Source organism: Tamandua tetradactyla, chromosome 7 (assembly GCF_023851605.1).
Source record: "Tamandua tetradactyla isolate mTamTet1 chromosome 7, mTamTet1.pri, whole genome shotgun sequence".
NCBI classification, from domain to species: Eukaryota; Metazoa; Chordata; class Mammalia; order Pilosa; family Myrmecophagidae; genus Tamandua; species Tamandua tetradactyla.
Genome location: NC_135333.1, coordinates 113,279,486 through 113,300,164, shown reverse-complemented (window position 1 = coordinate 113,300,164; position 20,679 = coordinate 113,279,486). Strand labels below are relative to the sequence as shown.

Genomic DNA, 20,679 nt, shown 5'->3' with positions numbered 1-20,679 from the left:
CTCAGTAAAAGTATTTGTTAATTAATGGTTGGAAAGGGGGTGGCTGGAGAGCCAAGTGAGAAGGCTCGGGTACCAGAAGCAGGCGTAGACCTCTAAGGTGTCTTGCTTGCAGATGATGATTCAAAGATGGGACACCTTGGCAGGATTCGAAGCTGGGGAGAGAGGGCTAAGTGCTCAGACTAGGTGTCAATTGTGGACTGACCTCATTTCCTCGGCTGGAACCCACCCCCTCCCACCCTGCAGCTGCTTCACAACTTGTTGTGTGCCTTGTGAATTCCCAGAACCCCGGCACACCCAAATTTCAGTGTCAGGACAGAGCTGTGTCCTGCAGCCAATAGGAAGTACTATGGGATTACAGTATCTGCTCTGTCCGATTATAGCGGCCACTTGGGCTCTCTATTAGCTGGATAACTGGGAGTCTGGCCGCGTGTTCATCCTTCACACCCCTTCTCCCTCCTGCCCTGCCTTGGCTTCTGATAAACCTCTTCCTCTCCCAGCCCATGGGTCTCTGTCCTGGGAAGGGGAATGGGGGCTTCCCCCCAGGGAAGCATTTAGCTGAGATACACTGAGGACAGAGACACTGAGATGGACATGCTGAGAGTCGCCTGGGAGAGCCAGCTGGGATAGGGACTATTTATCTGGGAAGAGTTTGTAAAGCCGATAAAAGTAGATAAGGTTTGGCAGGAGGAAGAGAGGACCTGAGGGGGTGGAGAACAGCGACAGTTAATCCAGGCCAGGCTCTCCTCCACCCTCCATCCCCCACCCCCCAGCACGCTGAGCCTGCGAACCCCAACTGATGCTCTTTGGGGCTTTTCGTGCACCCCACGCCTTCCAAAGCACACACAGGACGTGGGGGAGGCTCGGCAGGAGGGACACAGAGTTGGAGAAAGCGTTGGAGACTCAGCCCAGTGAGGAAAGGGAAAAGGAATTACAGACTGTGTCCAAGTCTGAGTCTACATGAATTAATTACGCAAAGGGACCAGCTGTTCCCCATATTCAGTGAGGACAGAACAAGAGGAAACAGACCCACAGGACCGAGATTTAGATTTAGATATTCAGAAGGATTTCCCAGCGTGCGTGAAACAGAGGCCTGAAGATCTTGGGGTGGGTATGTGCGCTGAGACCACATGGAGGGTCTCGTTGTAGAAGGCGGTGCCGTGGAGTGCGGCGTGAAGGGAGCGGAGTGGAGACCCTGAGATATCGAGTACACAGCTGGACGCCAGGGCAGGGACAGCTTCGTGGGCGTGTGGCCTATGCAGTTTAATGCTGCGCTGCTGCCACCTTCAAATTCTTAACAGTATTCTTAAACATTTTAAAACAAAGGGCCGAGTGCACTGGATCCCACAAATTATGTAGCCAGTTCTGCATCAGATTTAGCAGGGCAAAAAAAAATGTAGGAAAAGTTAGAAGGGGTGAGCTGGGCTTCGCTCCACTAAAATTTCAGAGTGGGAGGTTTAGATCAGACAACTAAAGGTGAGAGGCATGACATACCATGAAACAGCGAAACAGGTACCCCAGGGATTGTGGGTCCCCCTTCAGGGAGAAGTAGTGCAGGTACCTATAAATGACTTTAAGTCATCTACGCAGCCTAAGAGAGACTCTGTTTTGCAGGCTGGCTGGAATTGGAGTTTTGCCTGGAGGAAAGGGGAGAAGAAACGACCTTTCTAAGTCTCCTCCAGCTCAGGCATCATAGGATTGTGAAAAAAAGTGATGAGCCAGGGATCAAGGGGCCTGGCTGGGCTCCAGGCCCAAATCCTCCCTGGGCCTCAGTTCCCTCCTCTGTTCACTGAGGGGTTTAAACCAGATAATCCTAAAGGTCCTTTTCCAATCTCAGGAAACTACTAGTTCCAGGCCCTGTCACTAAAACTCAGTAACAGAGGTGGTCTGGCTGGAGCCAAGATTTGAGGACAGTTACGGGGTGAGGGTGGGGGAGCAGGGCTCTGCCCAGGGAGAGACTGGTAGACGGGCCAGCTGCCCAGACATTGAGCTGCCAAGTCATCTTCCTCTTCCTCTCCAGCTCCTCTGGGATCTCCCCCAGATGGGTTTGTCTACCCCTCGGCCACCACCAAGCCCTCAGGATGACTCATCTTAGGATGAAAACTCTTAAGGAAGGGAAGACATGTCAGGGCAGGAGAGGCTTGTGATTAGACGGTGCCCGCGTGATCCTGCAGGGGTGGGGTGTTGGCCTGGAGCCCACGCCCAGTTGAGAAGCTGCCCCACCACTGCTGCCTCCTCCTGCCACCTTTAGATTGCCCCTCCCCACCTGCTTGTGAATTATTGATTCTATATGTAGAATGGAATGAGTCTCCCACTCATCCATCAAACCCTGGCCTGGTCCCTGAAAGTAGAGGAAAGCTGGTGGAAAGAGCTCAAGCTTGGAGTTGAAACATCTGTGTAGGAGCCTCAGTTTCCATACCTGTAAGAAAGGGTAGATAATTCCTCCTCTACCGCATTCTTACACTTAAAGCAAAGTATGTGTGGAAGTCGTTTACCAGCTATTTTGAGGAAGGGAGGTGGAGTTGTGAGGTAGGAGTAAAAACATCCAGGAGTCAGGAGACCTGGGGCTGGGCCCTGTGACCTTGACCTTATCTGTTCAAAGATGAGTAATAAGTATGGTCTGTTCTACTAATAGCTACACGAGGGTTATTACAAAGGTGAAAGTTTGGCTACTGGAGAAGATGCTAAAGAATGAGGCAATCGTTTTGAGAAAATCAAAGAAACCCTAACTATGCACTCGGTAAAATACATAAAATTCTGCAAAGAATTGATCATAAGTCACTGTAGCCACCCCCAGACCCTGGCTGGGGGGCAACTGCCTCTCAAAGTTTTTGCTATTAGTTTCTCTGGCATTTACTTCAAGTATGGTACGTTTACACTGCTATCTCTAGATTTTAAAGTCTCAGGAATTATTAAAAAACTTCAGACTTTAGGTCATTTAGATTGTCCCTCCCCTCTTTCCCTCTGAATTATTGATCATCATAACTTTATTTTATAACTTTAAATAATATATCCAAACCTTAAGTTCCAGTTCTTTCAGGATTTGACTGTATCACTTGACTTTTCACTAATTAAGGCAGGCTGCACCCCCTCCCTTCCATAGAGCTGCAATTTTTTAAAATTTATTTTATTTATTAAACATACCAGCATACCAACACAAACATTCTTACCATATGATCATTCCATTCTATATATATAATCAGTAATTCACAATATCATCACATAGTTGTATATTCATCATCGTGATCATTTCTTGGAACATTTGCATAAATTCAGAAAAATAAATAAAAAGACAGCAGGAAAAGAAATGAAAAGAAAACAGGAAAAAATTCATACATACCATACCCCTTACCCTTCCCTTTCATTGATCACTAGCATTTCAATCTACTAAATCTATTTTAACATTTGTTCCCCCTATTATTTATTTATTTTTAATCCATATATTTTACTTATCTGTCCATAAAGTAGATAAAAGGTTTTCACAATCACACAGTCACATTGCGAAAGCTGTATCATTATACAATCATCTTCAAGAAACATGGCTACTGGAACACAGCTCTACAGTTTCAGCCACTTCCCTCCAGCCTCTCTGTTACACAGTAACTAAAAAGGTGATATATCTATTTAATGTGTAAGAATAACCTCCAAGATAATCTCTCGACTCTGTTTGGAATCTCTCAGCCTTTGTCACTTTATTTGGTCTCATTTCACTCTTCCCCCTTTTGGTCGAGAAGGTTTTCTCAATCCCTTGATGCTGAGTCCCAGCTCGTTTTGGGATTTCTGTCCCACGTTGCCAGAAAGGTCCACACCCCTGGGAGTCATGTCCCACGTAGACAGGGGGAGGACGTGAGTTTGCTTGTTGTGTTGGCTGGAGAGAGAGGCCACATCTGAGCAACAAAAGAGGTTCTCTGGGGGTGACTCTTAGGCCTAATTTTAAGTAGGCTTGGCCTATCCTTTGTGGGAATAAGTTTCATATGAACAAACCCCAAGATTGGGGGCTTAGCCTATTGCTTTGGTTGTCCACACTGCTTGTGAGAATATCAAGAATTTAGAGCTGCAATTCTGACGTGAGAAGAGAAGCCGTGTTGGACAACCAAGGGAGTGACCGACCTTGTTACTGGGGGGTGTTCAGGGGAAACTCCCGACGACAACGATGCCTTGAGGACCCTGTTGAGCATGCTGGATTGGACGGGATTCCTAGAGGCATAGAGCCTTTTGCTCGCTCTGAAGACAAGGAAGCCTGAGTTGGCTCGGCTGAGAGAAGGTGGCACTGGCAGGAAGGAGGTGGGGGCCTGGCATCTTCAGTGGCCTGGGGAGAGAGTCTGAGGGGCTGAGGTGACTGTTTCCAAAGGAAAGGGCTTGGTGTTTGGACAAGAAGGGGGTCCCCAGGGTTTGAGAGTCGGTAGTGGCCCCAGCTGGGAGAGAGACTGTTTGAAAGAGGGAGCCGAGTGGCTGGGAGAGGCCAGAGGCCAGCGGGATTTCCTTCGGCCCCAGCCGCTGGGGTGGGTGGGGCCGGATTGCTGCGCTGGACACAGGAATCTGCCTTTGTTTCCAGCTGGAGGGGAAATGCCAGAAATCCTGCCCCTTTCCCGTCCCCCCCGCCCCACCCCCCAGCATCCGTGCCCAGACTCTGCCCTTCCCAGCACCAGAGGGTCTGGTACTGATGGCTCACAGGTGAGCGCGTGCCTCCGGCACCCCCCTTATCCCCAGGCCTCTACCCCTTGTCCCCCCAAGGCAGGTCCCTGGCATGGATGTAGGAAGTGGGGTCAGAGGGGTATCCAAGGCTGGTATGGAATAAATAGCCTCAAAGCAGGAGCTGAGGGGCTGGGGAGATGGATACAAAGTGTTGGGGGACAAAGGGGTGTGGGAGGGACCCTGTCCTTACCTTTGTCGGTTTGTGTACCTGTGTGGCGGGGTGTGTTGATGTGCTTGCGTGTGTGGCTCTCTGCGTGACGGAGTAGATGGGCCAGTGTGCACGTCAGTGCCGGGGCGGGGGCTGCGGGCAGGTCCCCGTGGGCCCTAGATGACCGTGTACCTGCAGGTTTCAGAGTCCATGGGAACATCTGGAGCGGCACCCCCAAACACAAAAGGAGTGGGGGAGGCGGTTGAGGGGGGCCGAGGTCCTGCCCATCCCTTCAGATGGGGTAACTTCCTTACATGGGAAAAGCCGTGACCCCTCTGAGGAAAGCGAGGGCAGGGAGCAGGGCTGTCCCTCTGCGTGAACCTCGGCTTGAGGAGGGTGTCGGGGGAGCCCCCTGAGATCCGAGGAGAGAAGCCAGGAGGAGGAGCTCCAGGGAGCTGGTGGGGGGTGCATGGAGCATGAGCACGCTGGCCTGGTGCTTGATGTGGGAGAAGGGGCGCAGAGGTTTTCAACTTTGGGGAAAGTTTGCCTGCTGGAGAGGGGGAGTTCCTGTTCAGGTGCCCCACTTTGGGGGGCGAGTCCTCCTCCTCATCTGCTCCAGACACGTCAGGGGTTTCTTGGGGCATGGCTTGAAGTAACCGGGGCCACCGCTGCTCCTGGGACCGGTTGTGACCCCTGAGAGGAGGGGGAGGGTAATTAAGGTCCCTCTAAGCATCCAGGGCCTTGGTGGAGCCTGAGTGCAATAAATATACAATATTTATTGATCCAGGCGCTGAGCCAGGGGCTAGGGCTGCGGACACAGTCCCTGCTCACACAGGCGTGAGGAGGGGGCTCCCCTGGAGTCCCTTCTGGTGATTCAGTGAGTCTGGATGACGTCCTAGTGTGCATCAGGACAGCCAACCATGCAGTCCCATCTGAAGGAGCCACCAGTCTGCCAGGGTGGGGAGTGGACACAAACAGGGTGGGGAGTGGACACGGCAGTGCTGTGGTGGTGGGGAGGGGACTGGAGCATGGCTGGGGTGTGGGATGCAGAGCTAGGCAGGAACTGGTCTGAGAAGGCTCTCTGGGGTGGGCACAGGTTTCCATCTCAGGGGACACTAGAATAGTATCCTAGAATCACAGGGGAGGCCATGGGGTCCCGAGGACACATCTGCTGGCCTCCTCCACAAAGCTGCACCTTTGGCTACTTTCTTGGCCACTGCCACCAAGCACAATAATTACAAAGGCCCGTGCCAGGTGACGCTCAGTGTCCTACGTACCTCTTTCATTGTTTCGGCTTCACAAAATCCCTGGGAGGTGGCAATCCTATGGCATCACCTGATGCTACAAATGAGGAGCCTGGGACTGGGAAGGTCCCTGGTCCCAAAGACAGGTGATCCTGGCAGGGCCAGGCTGCAGGCCCCAGAACCCCGGACTCTGTGGTAGCCTGCCTGTGGGTTTCTCTGCCTCTGCTGACGGGGACTTCAGTTCGGAAGCCCTGAGACCCTCAGGAAGGAACGAGGGGCTGGGGCTGGAGCAGGGAGCCAAGATTGGTGGAGAGGTTGGCTTTGGGAGGCCCAAGCAGAGGAGAGCCCAGGGAGGTGTCTCTCCCCCCAGCCCAGTCGCGGGGGAGCGGAGGGCAGGCTTCAGTGAGGAGCTGCTAGAGGACTGGAGAAATGGCATGGCCTGGGCGGGGCAGCTGCTGGAGTGGACCCTGGATGGTGGGTAGGTCTCCTCCAAGGCGGAGTGGCTCCCCCTGCTGGGGACTGAGGGCGGAGGGAGCCACCGACGCTCAGTTCTCTGGCCCTGAAGGTGCCGTGGCCATCCCTGGGCCTTGTAGCACTTAAAGAGGTTGGAGGTGGGAGGAAGAGACTCAGAGAACCGGGGGCCACCCCGGCTGTGGGCAGAGACCGTGGGCTGCAGTGGAAAGAACACGGGACCGGGATCCAGCTCCTCTTTGCCACTTATCAGCGGGTGACCTTGGGTAAGTCACTGGGCTTTTACAGTCTCAGTGTCCTTATCGGGAAAATAGGGATGTTGGGAGACCCAAACCAGGTAATAATGATATTAATAGGCCCAGACCCAGTGCTCAGTGCTGCGTTATCTTTTAATTCCCATGACAATTCTATGGTGAACATATGATTACTTCCATTCTCCACATGAGAACTTTGAGGCACAGAGAGGTTATTAACCTGCCCAAGGTCACAGGCCTACTCCCAGGCTCAGCCTGGAATCTCCATGCTGTGCTAAGTCTGCAGATGCGGTTTCTTTCCTGGTTTGCGATGGCCAAGGCCAGAGCTGGCTCCGTGTGCTTTGACTTCGTGGTGGGTGGGGAGGAAAAATCTCTAGCTCCACCCTTGAGGCCCTTAAACCACTCAAACTCTGTAATACCCTCCTCTTGTCGCACTTCACAGTCTACAAATCCCTTCATCCTTACTTTCTAGTGCATCCTCCCAACAACTCTGTCTCCCTCATTTAAGAAAACAGAGGCAAGAGCAATGCAGCACCTTATTTAGGCTCACACAGGTAGGAATGGCAAAAGTAGCCGGAAACCCACCCTGTTCCAGCACAGAACTCTCTGGAAGAACTCACACGCTATTTAACCCTATTAGTCATTTTCACCTCGGTGTTTGCATGTGTGTGTTTTTCCCTATTAAAAGAGCTGATTTATTTCTTTATTTTTAAAAATGAGGTAATACCTGATTAGAAAGTGAAAACTCTCTGTAAGGAATAATTTATGTAGATGTCCCACTCTCAGAGACAGGGTGGAACTTCCTACTCCTTAAGTAAGGGCTTCATATAGCGACTTCCTTCCAAAGAAAGGGGTAATGGGGTCGCATTGCAGTGGGGAAACCTGACCTCTACTACCTCAGCAGTGACAGTCATGTTTTTAATTAATTTATTTATTTTTTATTATGAAACCAAAACAACATAAAAACATGAACATCCTTAACATGCAGACATCCGCACATGGTGTACAACAATGGCTCACAATATCATCGCATAGTTGTATATTAATCACCATGATCATTTTTTAGAACATTTGCATCACTCCAGAAAAAGAAATGAAAGAAAAAAAAACTCATATATACTATCCCTCTCATTGACCACTAGTATTTCTATCTACTCAATAGATTTTAACCTTTGTTCCCCCTATTTTTTTCTATACCCCTTACCACAATGAAAGGGTTCATTATTCACTAGTATTTCAATCTACCCAGTTTATTTTAACATTTGTTCCCCTAGTATTTATTTCTTTTTAATCCATATTTTTTTACTCATCTGTCAATATCATAGATAAAAGGAGCATCAGACACAAGCTTTTCACAATCACACAGTCACATTGCAAAAGTTATATCATAGATTCATTTTCAAGAAACATGGCTACTGGAACACAGCTCTACAGTTTCAGGCACTTCCCTCTAGCCTCTCTAATACACCTTAAACTAAAAAGGGGGTATCTATAAAATGCATAAGAATAACCTCCAGGATAACCTCTCGACTTTGTTTGAAATCTCTAAGTCATTGACACTTTACTTTGTCTCATTTTTCTCTTCCCCCTTTCAGTCGAGAAGGTTTTCTCAATCCCTTGATGCTGAGTTCCAGCTCATTCTAGAAGTTCTGTCCCATGTTGCCAAGGAGGTTTACACCCCTGGGAGTCATGTCCCATGTAGAGAGGGTGAGGGCAATGAGTCTGCTCATCATGTTGGCTGAGAGAGAGAGAGGCCACATCTGAGCAACAAAAGAAGTTCTTTGGGGGTGACTCTTAAGCCTAATTTTAAGTAGGCTTAGGCTATCCTTTGCAGGGTAAGTTTCATATGAACAAACCCTAAGACTGATGGCTCGGACTATTGCTTTGGTTTTCTCCACTGCTTGCGAGAATATCAGAAACTCTCCTAGTGGGGAAGCTGAATTTTCCCCCTTTCTCCCTGTTCCCCCAAGGGGACTTTGCAAATACTTCTTTATTCACTGCTCACATCACTCTGGGATTTATCGGGGCATCACTCTGGACAAACCTACAAAATCCCATGCCCTATTCAAGGTTCCATGTACTTATGGTGTTCAATTAAACTGTCCATAAAAGTATATTAGGAAATGCACTAGTCGAAATATAATTCTGTACCAAATAAACATTTTTTGCTTTAGTCTCACATGTAAGTTAAAGGTTTAAAATATGAATGACCATCTATTTTCAACACCCGACAGGTCATTCTCTTAACATAGACCCTTGATGTGACATGAACACGGCACTGTCCTCAAGGGTCTCCCTCCCTCAAATCCATAGCTCCAGTCTAACCAGGAGGAAAACATCCAACCAATCCCAACCGAGAGACATTCTACAAAATATTATTTAAAACCATCATGATCCCTTAGCAAGATTGACAAAAGAAGAAGAGAGAGGATGCAAATAAATAAGATTAGAAATGAAAGAGGAGACATAACTACTGACCTCACAGAAATAAAGGAGGTAATAACAGGATACTATGAACAACTTTACGCTAATAAATACAACAATTTAGAAGAAATGGACAGGTTCCTGGAAAGACATGAACAACCAACTTTGACTCAAGAAGAAATAGACGACCTCAACAAACCAATCACAAGTAAAGAAATTGAATCAGTCATTCAAAATCTCCCTAAAAAGAAAAGTCCAGGACCAGACGGCTTCACATGTGAATTCTATCAAACATTCCAGAAAGAATTAGTACCTACTCTCCTCAAACTCTTCAACATAATCGAAGTGGAGGGAAAACTACCTAATTCATTCTATGAAGCCAACATCACCCTCATACCAAAACCAGGCAAAGATATTACAAAAAAAGAAAACTACAGACCAATCTCTCTAATGAATACAGATGCAAAAATCCTCAATAAAATTCTAGCAAATCGTATCCAACAACACATTAAAAGAATTATACATCATGACCAAGTAGGATTCATCCCAGGTATGCAAGGGATGGTTCAACATAAGAAAATCAATTAATGTAATACACCATATCAACAAATCAAAGCAGAAAAACCACATGATCATCTCAATTGATGCAGAGAAGGCATTTGACAAGATTCAACATCCTTTCCTGCTGAAAACACTTCAAAAGATAGGAATACAAGGGAACTTCCTTAAAATGATAGAGGGAATATATGAAAAACCCACAGCTAATATCATCCTCAATGGGGAAAAATTGAAAACTTTCCCCCTAAGATCAGGAACAAGACAAGGATGTCCACTATCACCACTATTATTCAACATTGTGTTGGAAGTTCTAGCCAGAGCAATTAGGCAAGAAAAAGAAATACAAGGCATCAAAATTGGAAAGGAAGAAGTAAAACTATCACTGTTTGCAGACGATATGATACTATATGTAGAAAACCCAGAAAAATCCACAACAAAATTACTAGAGCTAATAAATGAGTACAGCAAAGTAGCAGGCTACAAGATCAACATTCAAAAATCTGTAGCTTTCTATACACTAGTAATGAACAAGCTGAGGCGGAAATCAAGAAACGAATCCCATTTACAATCGCAACTAAAAGAATAAAATACCTAGGAATAAATTTAACCAAAGAGACAAAAAACCTATATAAAGAAAACTACAAAAAACTGTTAAAAGAAATCACAGAAGACCTAAATAGATGGAAGGGCATACCGTGTTCATGGATTGGAAGACTAAATATAGTTAAGATGTCAGTCCTACCTAAATTGATTTACAGATTCAATGCAATACCAATCAAAATCCCAACAACTTATTTTTCAGAAATAGAAAAACCAATAAGCAAATTTATCTGGAAGGGCAGGGTGCCCCGAATTGCTAAAAACATCTTGAGGAAAAAAAAACGAAGCTGGAGGTCTCGCGCTGCCTGACTTTAAGGCATATTATGAAGCCACAGTGGTCAAAACAGCATGGTATTGGCATAAAGATAGATATATCGACCAATGGAATCGAATAGAGTGCTCAGATATAGACCCTCTCATCTATGGACATTTGATCTTTGATAAGGCAGTCAAGCCAGCTCACCTGGGACAGAACAGTCTCTTCAATAAATGGTGCCTAGAGAACTGGATATCCATATGCAAAAGAATGAAAGAAGACCCATCTCTCACACCCTATACAAAAGTTAACTCAAAATGGATCAAAGATCTAAACATTAGGTATAAGACCATAAAACAGTTAGAGGAAAATGTTGGGAGATATCTTATGGATCTTACAACTGGAGGTGGTTTTATGGACCTTAAACCTAAAGCAAGAACACTGAAGAAGGAAATAAATAAATGGGAGCTCCTCAAAATTAAACACTTTTGTGCATCAGAGAACTTCATCAAGAAAGTAGAAAGACAGCCTACACAATGGGAGACAATATTTGGAAACGACATATCAGATAAAGGTCTAGTATCCAGAATTTATAAAGAGATTGTTCATCTCAACAACAAAAAAGACAGCCAACCCAATTACAAAATGGGAAAAAGACTTAAACAGACACCTATCAGAAGAGGAAATACGGATGGCCAAGAGGCACATGAAGAGATGCTCAATGTCCCTGGCCATTAGAGAAATGCAAATCAAAACCACAATGAGATATCATCTCACACCCACCAGAATGGCCATTATCAACAAAACAGAAAATGACAAGTGCTGGAGAGGATGCGGAGAAAGAGGCACACTTATCCACTGTTGGTGGGAATGTCAAAGGGTGCAACCACTGTGGAAGGCAGTTTGGCGGTTCCTCAAAAAGCTGAATATAGAATTGCCATACGACCCAGCAATACCATTGCTAGGTATCTACTCAAAGGACTTAAGGGCAAAGACACAAACGGACATTTGCACACCAATGTTTATAGCAGCGTTATTTACAATTGCAAAGAGATGGAAACAGCCAAAATCTCCATCAACAGAAGAGTGGCTAAACAAACTGTGGTATATACATACGATGGAATATTATGCAGCTTTAAGACAAGATAAACTTATGAACCATGTAATAACATGGATGGACCTAGAGAATATTATGCTGAGTGAATCCAGCCAAAAACTAAAGGACAAATACTGTATGGTCCCACTGATGTGAACGGACATTCGAGAATAAACTTGAAATATGTCATTGGTAACAGAGTTCAGCAGGAGTTAGAAACAGGGTAAGACAATGGGTAATTGAAGCTGAAGGGATACAGACTGTGCAACAGGACTAGATACAAAAACTCAAAAATGGACAGCACAATAATACCTAATTGTAAAGTAATCATGTTAAAATACTGAATGAAGCTGCATCTGAGCTATAGGGTTTTTTTTTGTTTTTGTTTGCTTGTTGGTTTGTTTGTTGTTGTTGTTTTTTACTATTACTACTACTTTTATTTCTTTTCTTTATATTAACATTTTATATCTCTTTCTGTTGTGTTGCTAGTTCCTCTAAACCGAAGCAAATGTACTAAGAAACAATGATCATGCATCTATGTGATGATGTTAAGAATTACTGATGCATATGTAGAATGGTATGATTTCTAAATGTTGTGTTAATTTCTTTTTTTTTTTCTTTCTGTTAATAAAAAAAAAAAATTAAACTTCAAAAAAAAAAAAAAAAAACCATCATGATCATCAAAAACAAGGAAAACCTGAGAAACTGGCACAGCCCAGAGCAGCCTAAAGAGACATGACCTTAAAACATAATGTGGTGGGCAGCGCAATGGTGGCTTAGTGGCAGAGTTCTCACCTGCCATGCTGGAGACCCAGGTTCGATTCCTGGAGCCTACCCATGTTAAATATATATATATATAAAAAATATATATATATATATCCTATCCAGGATACCACATTATATATATATATAATGTGGTATCCTGGCTAGGATCCAAGAACAGAAAAAGGACATAAGATAAAATTAAGGAAATTTGAATAAAGTGGGAACTTTTGTCAATGACAATCTGTCAATCTGGGTTCATTAATTGGAACAAATGTGCTCTACTAACATTAAAGACGTTATTAATAGGGAAAACTAGTCTGGGGTATATGAGAACTCTATACTATCTTCACAATTTTTCTGTAAATCTAAAGCTGTTCTAAAAAGGAAAGGTTGTTAAAAATGTCAAAAGGTTCAAAAAGAGATTCAGTGAAAAGTCTCTCTCTACCCTCGTTCAGCCACTCAGTCATCTTCCCCAAAGAAAACTTCTGGGCTTCTTTCCAGGGAGTTTCCAGTGAGGCAGTCAGGTTTTGTGTTAAGACCCTGGTCTCCAAACTGGAGAGCTGAATCTTAGTCTTGATCTCTTCCACTTGCTAGCTGTGTGACCCTGTGCAATTACTCAACCTCTCTGTGCCTTGTGTCCTCAAAAATAAAATACAAGAATGAAAGAGGATCCATATCAAGAATGAAAGAGGGGAGGGCCACAATGGCTCAGCAAGCAGAGTTCTTGCCTGCCATGCTAGAAGTCCGGGTTCAGTTCCCAGTGCCTGCCCATGCAAAAAAAAAAAGAATGAAAGAGGATCCATATCTCACATCCTATACAAAAAATTAACTCAAAATGGATCAAAGACCTAAACATTAGATCTAAGACCATAAAACTGTTTGAAAAACATGTAGGGAGATATCTTATATAAGTCTTATAATAGGAGGTGGTTTCCCAGACCTTACACCTAAAGCACAAGCACTGAAGAAAGAAAGAAATGGGAACTCCTCAAAATTAAACACTTTTGTGTATCAAAGAACTTCCTCAAGAAAGTAAAAAGACAGGCTACACAATGGGAGACAATATTTGGAAACGGTATATCAAATAAAGGTCTAGTATCCAGAATATATAAAGAGATTATTCAACTCAACAACAAAAAGACAGACAACTCAATTATAAGACGTGTAAAAGACTTGAACAGACACTTCTCAGAAGAGGGAATACAAATGGCCAAAAGGCACATGAAGAGATGCTCAACTTCCCTGGCTATTAGGAAAATGCAAATCAAGACCACAATGAGATATCATTTCACACCCACCAGAATGGCCATTATGAATAAAACAGAAAATGACAAGTCCTGGAGAGGATGTGGAGAAAGAGGCACACTTATCCGCTGTTGGTGGGAATGTCAAACAAGTGGTACAACTGCTGTGGAAGGCAGTTTGGCGGTTCCTCAGGAAGCTAAGTATAGAACTGCCATATGACCCGGCAATACCACTGCTAGGTATCTACTCGGAGGGCATGAGGGAAAGGACACAAGCGGACATTTGCACACCAATGTTTATAGCAGCATTATTTACAATTGCAAAGAGATGAAAATAGCCAAAATGTCCATCAACAGACGAGTGGCTAAACAAACTGTGGTACATACATACGATGGAATATTATGCAGCTGTAAGACAGAATAAAGTGATGAAGTATGTCACAACATGGATGGACCTTAAGGACATTATGCTGAGTGAGATTAGCCAGAAACAAAAGGACGAATACTGTATGGTCTCAATGATATGAACTGACATTAGTGAATAAATTTGGAGAATTTCATTGGTAACAGAGACCATCAGGAGATAGAAATAGGGTAAGATATTGGGTAATTGGAGCTGCAGGGATACAGATTGTGCAACAGGACTGAATGTAAAACTCAGAAATGGACAGCACAATACTAACTAACTGTAATACAATTATGTTAGAACAGTGAATGAAGCTGAATATGAGAATGATAGAGGGAGGAGGGCTGGGGGCACAAATGAAATCAGAAAGAAAGATAGACGATAAAGACTGAGATGGTATAATCTAGGAATGCCTAGAATGTGCAATGATAGTGACTAAATGTACAAATTTAAAAATTTGTTTTTGCATGAGGGAGAACATAGGAATGTCATTACTGCAGGGTGCTGAAAATTTATAGTAATTAATATTTCAAAATTTTAGCTTATGTGTGAGACTAAAGCAAAAACTGTTTATTTGGTGCAAAATTTATATTTTGACTAGTGCATTTCCTAATATAACTTATGTAGACAGTGTAATTGAACGCCATAAGCACATGGAACCTTGAGTAGGACATATTTTCTTGATTTGTCCAGGGTGATGCCCCGATAAATCTCAGAGTGATTTGAACAGTGAATAAAAAAGTATTTGCAAAGTCCCCTTCAGGCAATGGTGAGAAAGGGGGAGAATTCAGTTTCCCCAAGTTGAATTCTTGATATTCTCACAAGCAGTGGGGACAACCATAGCAATAGACTGAGCCCCCAATCTTGGGGTTTGTTCATATGAAACCTAACCCCACAAAGGATAGGCTAAGCCTACTTAAAATTAGACCTAAGAGTCACCCCCAAGAGAACCTCTTTTGTTCCTCAGATGTGGCCTCTCTCTCCAGCCAACACAACAAGCATACTCACTGCCCTCCCCCTGTCTATGTGGGACATGATTCCCAGGGGTGTGGACCTTCTTGGCAACATGGGACAGAAATTCTAGAATGAGCTGAGACTCAGCATCAGGGGATTGAGAAAACCTTCTCCACCAAAAGGGGGAAGAGTGAAATGAGACAAAGTGTCAATGACTGAGAGATTCCAAACAGAGTCCAGAGGTTATCCTGGAGGTTATTCTTATGCATTAAGTAGATATCACCCTGTTATTCAAGATGTAATGGAGAGGCTGGAGGGAACTGCCTGAAAATGTAGAGCTGTGTTCCAGTAGCCATGTTTCTTGAAGATGATTGTATAATGATACAGCTTTCACAATGTGACTGTGTGATTGTGAAAACCTTATGTCTGATGCTCCATTTATCTACTTTATCAACAGATGAGTAAAATATATAGAATAAAAATAAACAATAGGAGGAACAAATGTTAAAATAAACTTAGATTGAAATGCTGGTGATCAATGAAAGGGAGAGGTAAGGGGTATGGTATGTATGAATTTTTTCTGCTGTCTTTTTATTTATTTTTCTGAATTGATGCAAATGTTCTAAGAAATGATCATGATGATCAATATGCAACTATGTGATGATATTGTGAATTACTGATTCTATATGTAGAACGGAATGATCATATGTTGAGACTGTTTGTGTTTCTTTCTTGTCATATTTTTTTAATTTAAAAATTAATAAAAAATTTAAAAAAGATAAAATACTCATAGGATTATTGGGAGGGTTAAATGTGTTAATGTATATAGTAAGCACCTTATTAGTAGTTTCTACTATTATTATGCATAGTCAAACAATATATTTATGCAGCCAATGTGTTAAGAAAAAATACTCAAAACTTGTAAATAAGACAAACGGCAAAAATGACCTTTCAGAGACATTTTAGATCATTGGCTAATAGCCGTACTTGTGGGTCTTTTAGGTGAAGGTAACTTTGTTTGACATGCTATTTACTATTGATAGAGCCGAGATTCTATAAAGTAAGAGGGTAACTTGTAGAAGATTGAACATTGCAAAATTTTTATCTGGTAGGAAGAAAAAAAGTTACAGTTTTATTCCCTTTTTAAAATATAACTTTCTAATCTTATTCCAGCATTCTATTTTCCACTGACTCTAAACAACAACTTTTTAAAAAATAACAGCTTTACTGAGGTATAACTCACATTCCAGACAATTCACCCTTTACGATGGATGTTCAGTGGTTTTTAGTATATTCACAGAGCTGTCAACCAGCATAAACCAGTTTTTAAAGTCTCTTTGATCCATTCTGCTGGTTCCCTCATTAGGCAATAAACCTTGGTCCCCACTACATGTTTGTATTACTCATATTCTATATTTTGAAAATTATACTTGGATAAATAGTAGCATGCCGCATACACTGTTCTGGCCCTTGGTTATTTTCACTTAATGTATCTTGAAGATAATTTCATATCAGAACATAAATGGCTTCCTTATTCTTGGTTTACCACTTCCTAGAATACACGGTACAGGTGTGTGATGGTTTGAAGTTGTTTGTATCCCAGAAAAAACATGTTCTTAAATCTAATCCATTCCTGCGGGTATGAACTCATTGGAAGTAGGACCCTTTGACGAGGTTACTCGGTCAGGGTGGGTCTTAGTCCTTTTATTGTAGTCCTTTATAACTGAAATGAAATTGAGACAGAAAAAGAGAAAATCACAGGGAGAAGATGAAACGTAACCTGGAAGAGAAGGACGAGACCAGGAGAAGCTCCCATGTGCCTTGCCATGTGACAGAGGAGCCGAGGATCACCGGCAGCCAGCCCCAGGACGCCACAGGCTTTGGGGAGAAAGCATTGCCTTGATGATATCTTGATTTGGACATTTTCCTGGCCTCAAAACAGTGAATGAATAAATTCCCATTGTTTAACCCAACCCATTTCATGGTATTTGCTGAAGCAGCCCAGGAAACTAAAACAGGGTGTACACTAATTATACCCATCATCAATGTAACTTGTCCCCTAATGATGGACACTTAGGTTATTTCCACTCTTTTATTGTTGCAATGCGAGGCTGCTAGGAGTAAACTTCAATTGAGAACAGATTCAGTTAGGCAAGTGTGGAAGGGAAGGCAGAAGGATGCTCCAAAGGGGAAAGCAGCCTAAGGGAGAGAGCCTGATTACCTGCTCCCAGTCCCATCTAGCCCGGCTTCCCCAGGCTCTGGGCCCATTTGGCCTCCTCCTCCTTTCTCTTCCTTTCCATCCTGAGCCTCTGATAGGGCCAGACAGGAAGGGCCAGCCTGTGATGCCCTGCAGAACTGGGCTGAGGCCTGCAGCGGCTGGGGGCTGAGGGTGGCTTGGTGAGCAGGATCTTAGGGGGAGGGGGACTGGGGCTAGGAATGTCCCTGCACTGTAGCCACCGAGGGCTTAGGATCGACATGCCCTGAGGATTCTGGTAGGGGACCACGGCCTGGGGACCAGGGACTCCCTGTGGGGTCTGGGGTGCTAGGGGAAGGGATGGGGTAGTGCCCAGCAGCTCCGGCACAGAAGGGCTTCGGGTGCCCAGTGCAGGTGGTTGGTCAGGGCACAGGGTGTGGCAGGCAGTGGTGAGGAAGGGACTGGCCAGGCTGGTGGTGACAGTCACAAAGTGGTCCAGGACTCCCCCCTCCTGAGGAGCAGACTGGAGGAAGGGGAGACTCCAGATGGCCTGCAGTCGCTCCAGGAAGGATGGGGCAGCCTGGGCCTGGGCCTGGGCCTGGGCCACAAGCCCGGGCAAGGCCGGCCACTCTGGCCGGAAGTGCTGGCTGAACTGCTCGGCGTGGGGCCGTCGCAGCAGCTGGCGGATCCTGCGCACCGTGTGGAAGCTGTCTGTCAGCACCGCCCACTCCGCGGCTGTCTTGCCCTGAGCAGGATCCACCGCTGTCAAGTCAGCACCTGGGAGGGGGCCCAGACATGCTGCAGGTGGGACAGGGGTTGGGAGTTTGTGCAAGAGCGGGTTCTTTAGCAGCAGCACTGATTTGGATTAGATTCCAAACCTTAGGCTCCAGCCCAGTGGAAGCTGGAATCTGGAAAGCCAGTCTTGCAACCTCCTATTTAAGAAAGGAAGAAACTGCAGCCCAGAAAGGGGGAAAGATTTCAGAGACCTACTGGGGGGTCTCCAAACCTGGAGCAGAAGAGGGCCCTCCTGAATCCGTGGAGCTGCCCAGAGGGGTGGTATGCAGGTTGCCCAAGGAGGGGTCTGAGTTGTGCCCCTGGGGATGGGGGGTGGGGGTTCTGCTGACTCCCTCTCCTAGTTCTCCTCTTCATCACCACACCCCTCTCATCCTAGGAGGTAAGGCATCACTCTGATCCAAGGGAGGGGATGTGAAGTTCTCTCCCCTCTCACCCAAACCCAGTCTGGTAAGGTGGGGGAAGGGAAAAGCTGGAGGCTAGGGTCCCCCAGCATGGCCTGTAGAGGGAAGTCCCACCTCGGGAAATAACCAGGATCTCAGCCCAGAGCTCCTTGAGGCTACTGGCCTCAACTACACATCACTGTGTCCCCTGCCTGACTAATCAGAGCTGAAGGTCATCCAGAGAAGGCCAGCACCCTCATGATACTGGTGAGGCCCAGAGAGGGAGGCCCTTTGCCCAGGGTCACACAGCAAGTGACAGGGCCAGGACTAGAACCTTCCAGATACTAACCCTTTTTATTTTAGGTTGTCCAGTTGGTTAAGGTGATTCTCCCACGCTTACTGGGACTATCATATACATTGTAAATACAGCTATCAGTCGCTGAACTTTGGTTGTGAGAAGCCCAAAGCACATTCCCCGCCTCCAGGAAGTCTGTCCAGAGTGTCTCTAGATCCTCCATCTCTGCCCTTCCCCTGTTTATAAACTGGAAAAGCTGCTCTAGCTTCAATGGTCTGGGCCCCACGCACCTGCCATAAGGAGGGCGGCCACGCACTCAGAGCGGTCCCGCAGGGCACCTTTCATCAGTGCCGTGAACCCTCGCTGGTCGCGGCGCTCCAGGTCCACACCCGCGTAGTAGGTGAGCAGGAGATTCACCAGGCGCAGGTGGCCTGCAGGGCACCGGGGCGGAGCTCGATTCCCAAGAAAAGGAGGAAGCTCCATAACCCACCCCCACCCCCCACGGCAGAGCCTGGGGCTGGAGAAGGCAGCGTGAAGGGCCTAGGCCTGGGGACCCCTCTGGGCTAGGAGGGCTGAGGTGGGGCTGGGGGGCAGCAGCCTCCCACCTGCTTGGACAGCCAGCATGAGGGCTGTGTCCCCTTCTTTGTCCTGCTGGTTCACATCAAGGAATGGACAGCGGCTGAGCAGGGCCACGACATTCTCGAAGCCATGGCAGCAGGCCACCATGAGGCCTGTCTGGGGGAGGGAGCAGCTCAGCCCCTGCACCCGTGCCCTGCAAGCCCACACCTGCCCCAGGGCCTGTCCCAGCCCTGTGAATTCCCACCCTCATCCCCTCCCTTCCTCCTGAGGACCCTGAAACTGAATCAGGGAGTCAGAGCAGGATGGTTTGGTGTGCATGCAGAGCTGCCCCCAGCTGCCCTGGCAAGTCCCTGGGACAGCTCACCCTCCCATTGCGGTCCGCCTGTATGGCCTCCTCTGGGGAGAGTCCACCATCCAGCATGGCTTGGAGCTGGGCAGGGTCATTGCGGGCACAGGCCCAGTACAGGGCCCCCAGCCTGCAGCCTGGGGCAGGGATCTCCTTGCCGGGGCAGGACAGCTCAGTTCCGTCCAGTCCTCCCTTCTGCAGTGACAGTGCTTCCACTTCCAGCCTGAAGGCAAGATGGTGAGAGTCCACTCCTCATGCAGCTGGCACCTATAAAACAGAACAGAGGGGAGCCATGAGTCTCTGCGTGCCAGGGAATGGTCCTGGCAGCTGTCCACAGCCCACCCCTTGCCTTGGAGAGAGACTTTCCCTAATGGGTGTCTTGCCCCAGCCACCAGGAGCGGAAAAACTGTAGGCAGGAGGCAGAGTGGCAGGCCCTTAAGAGGGCAGGAGCTTCAGAGAGAGGGGGGCGTGGTCTTCTCTTCCCCATGGGGCATTTCCCTGGGGGTGGGGGGGGGGGGGTCCCTGTGAAGCCGTCTTTGCTGGGGAACAGTCTGGAGCCTGCAGCGACCCACTTCCTCCCGCCCCCCAGATTCCTCGGGGCAAGCTCACGGGGTCTCCAGAGGGCTGGAGGTGGACTGTCCTTCCCCAGGAAGTAATGCAGGCAACAGATGGCAGGACTTAAGGAAAGAGGCGCTGTAAATACCTCCAGCCTGACCTGAGCTGGGTCATGTAGGGTTAGAAAGGGATTGGGGGCCGGGAAGGGCGAGCGCTCTGCTCTCTGGAGCTGACCAAGACCCGCCCCACAATCTTGTCCCCGGTGGGCTGGTCCTGAGTGAGGGCTGCTCCTCCCACCTGGGGACAGGCTTGGAGAGTAAGAATAGACCTATATAATTACCTTGCAGCTCTGTCTGTAAAAGTAAAAATAGATAAATAAATAAAAACCAATTAGAAGCAAACTAAATGTTTCCCAAGAGGGGA

General features: G+C 46.4%; 1 protein-coding gene across 1 annotated transcript; it reads right to left on the bottom strand.

Annotated features, from left to right (window-relative positions):
- Positions 1-17,329: 17,329 nt before the first annotated feature.
- On the bottom strand, positions 17,330-19,815 carry ANKRD33 (ankyrin repeat domain 33). Its single transcript, XM_077167983.1, has 6 exons — positions 19,720-19,815; positions 19,382-19,511; positions 19,067-19,207; positions 17,679-18,083; positions 17,538-17,542; positions 17,330-17,479 (listed from the first exon to the last, which is right to left on the bottom strand). Exons 1-6 carry the CDS (start codon positions 19,774-19,776, stop codon positions 17,330-17,332), a joined length of 888 nt encoding a protein of 295 aa, XP_077024098.1. The 5' UTR covers positions 19,777-19,815.
- Positions 19,816-20,679: the final 864 nt, after the last annotated feature.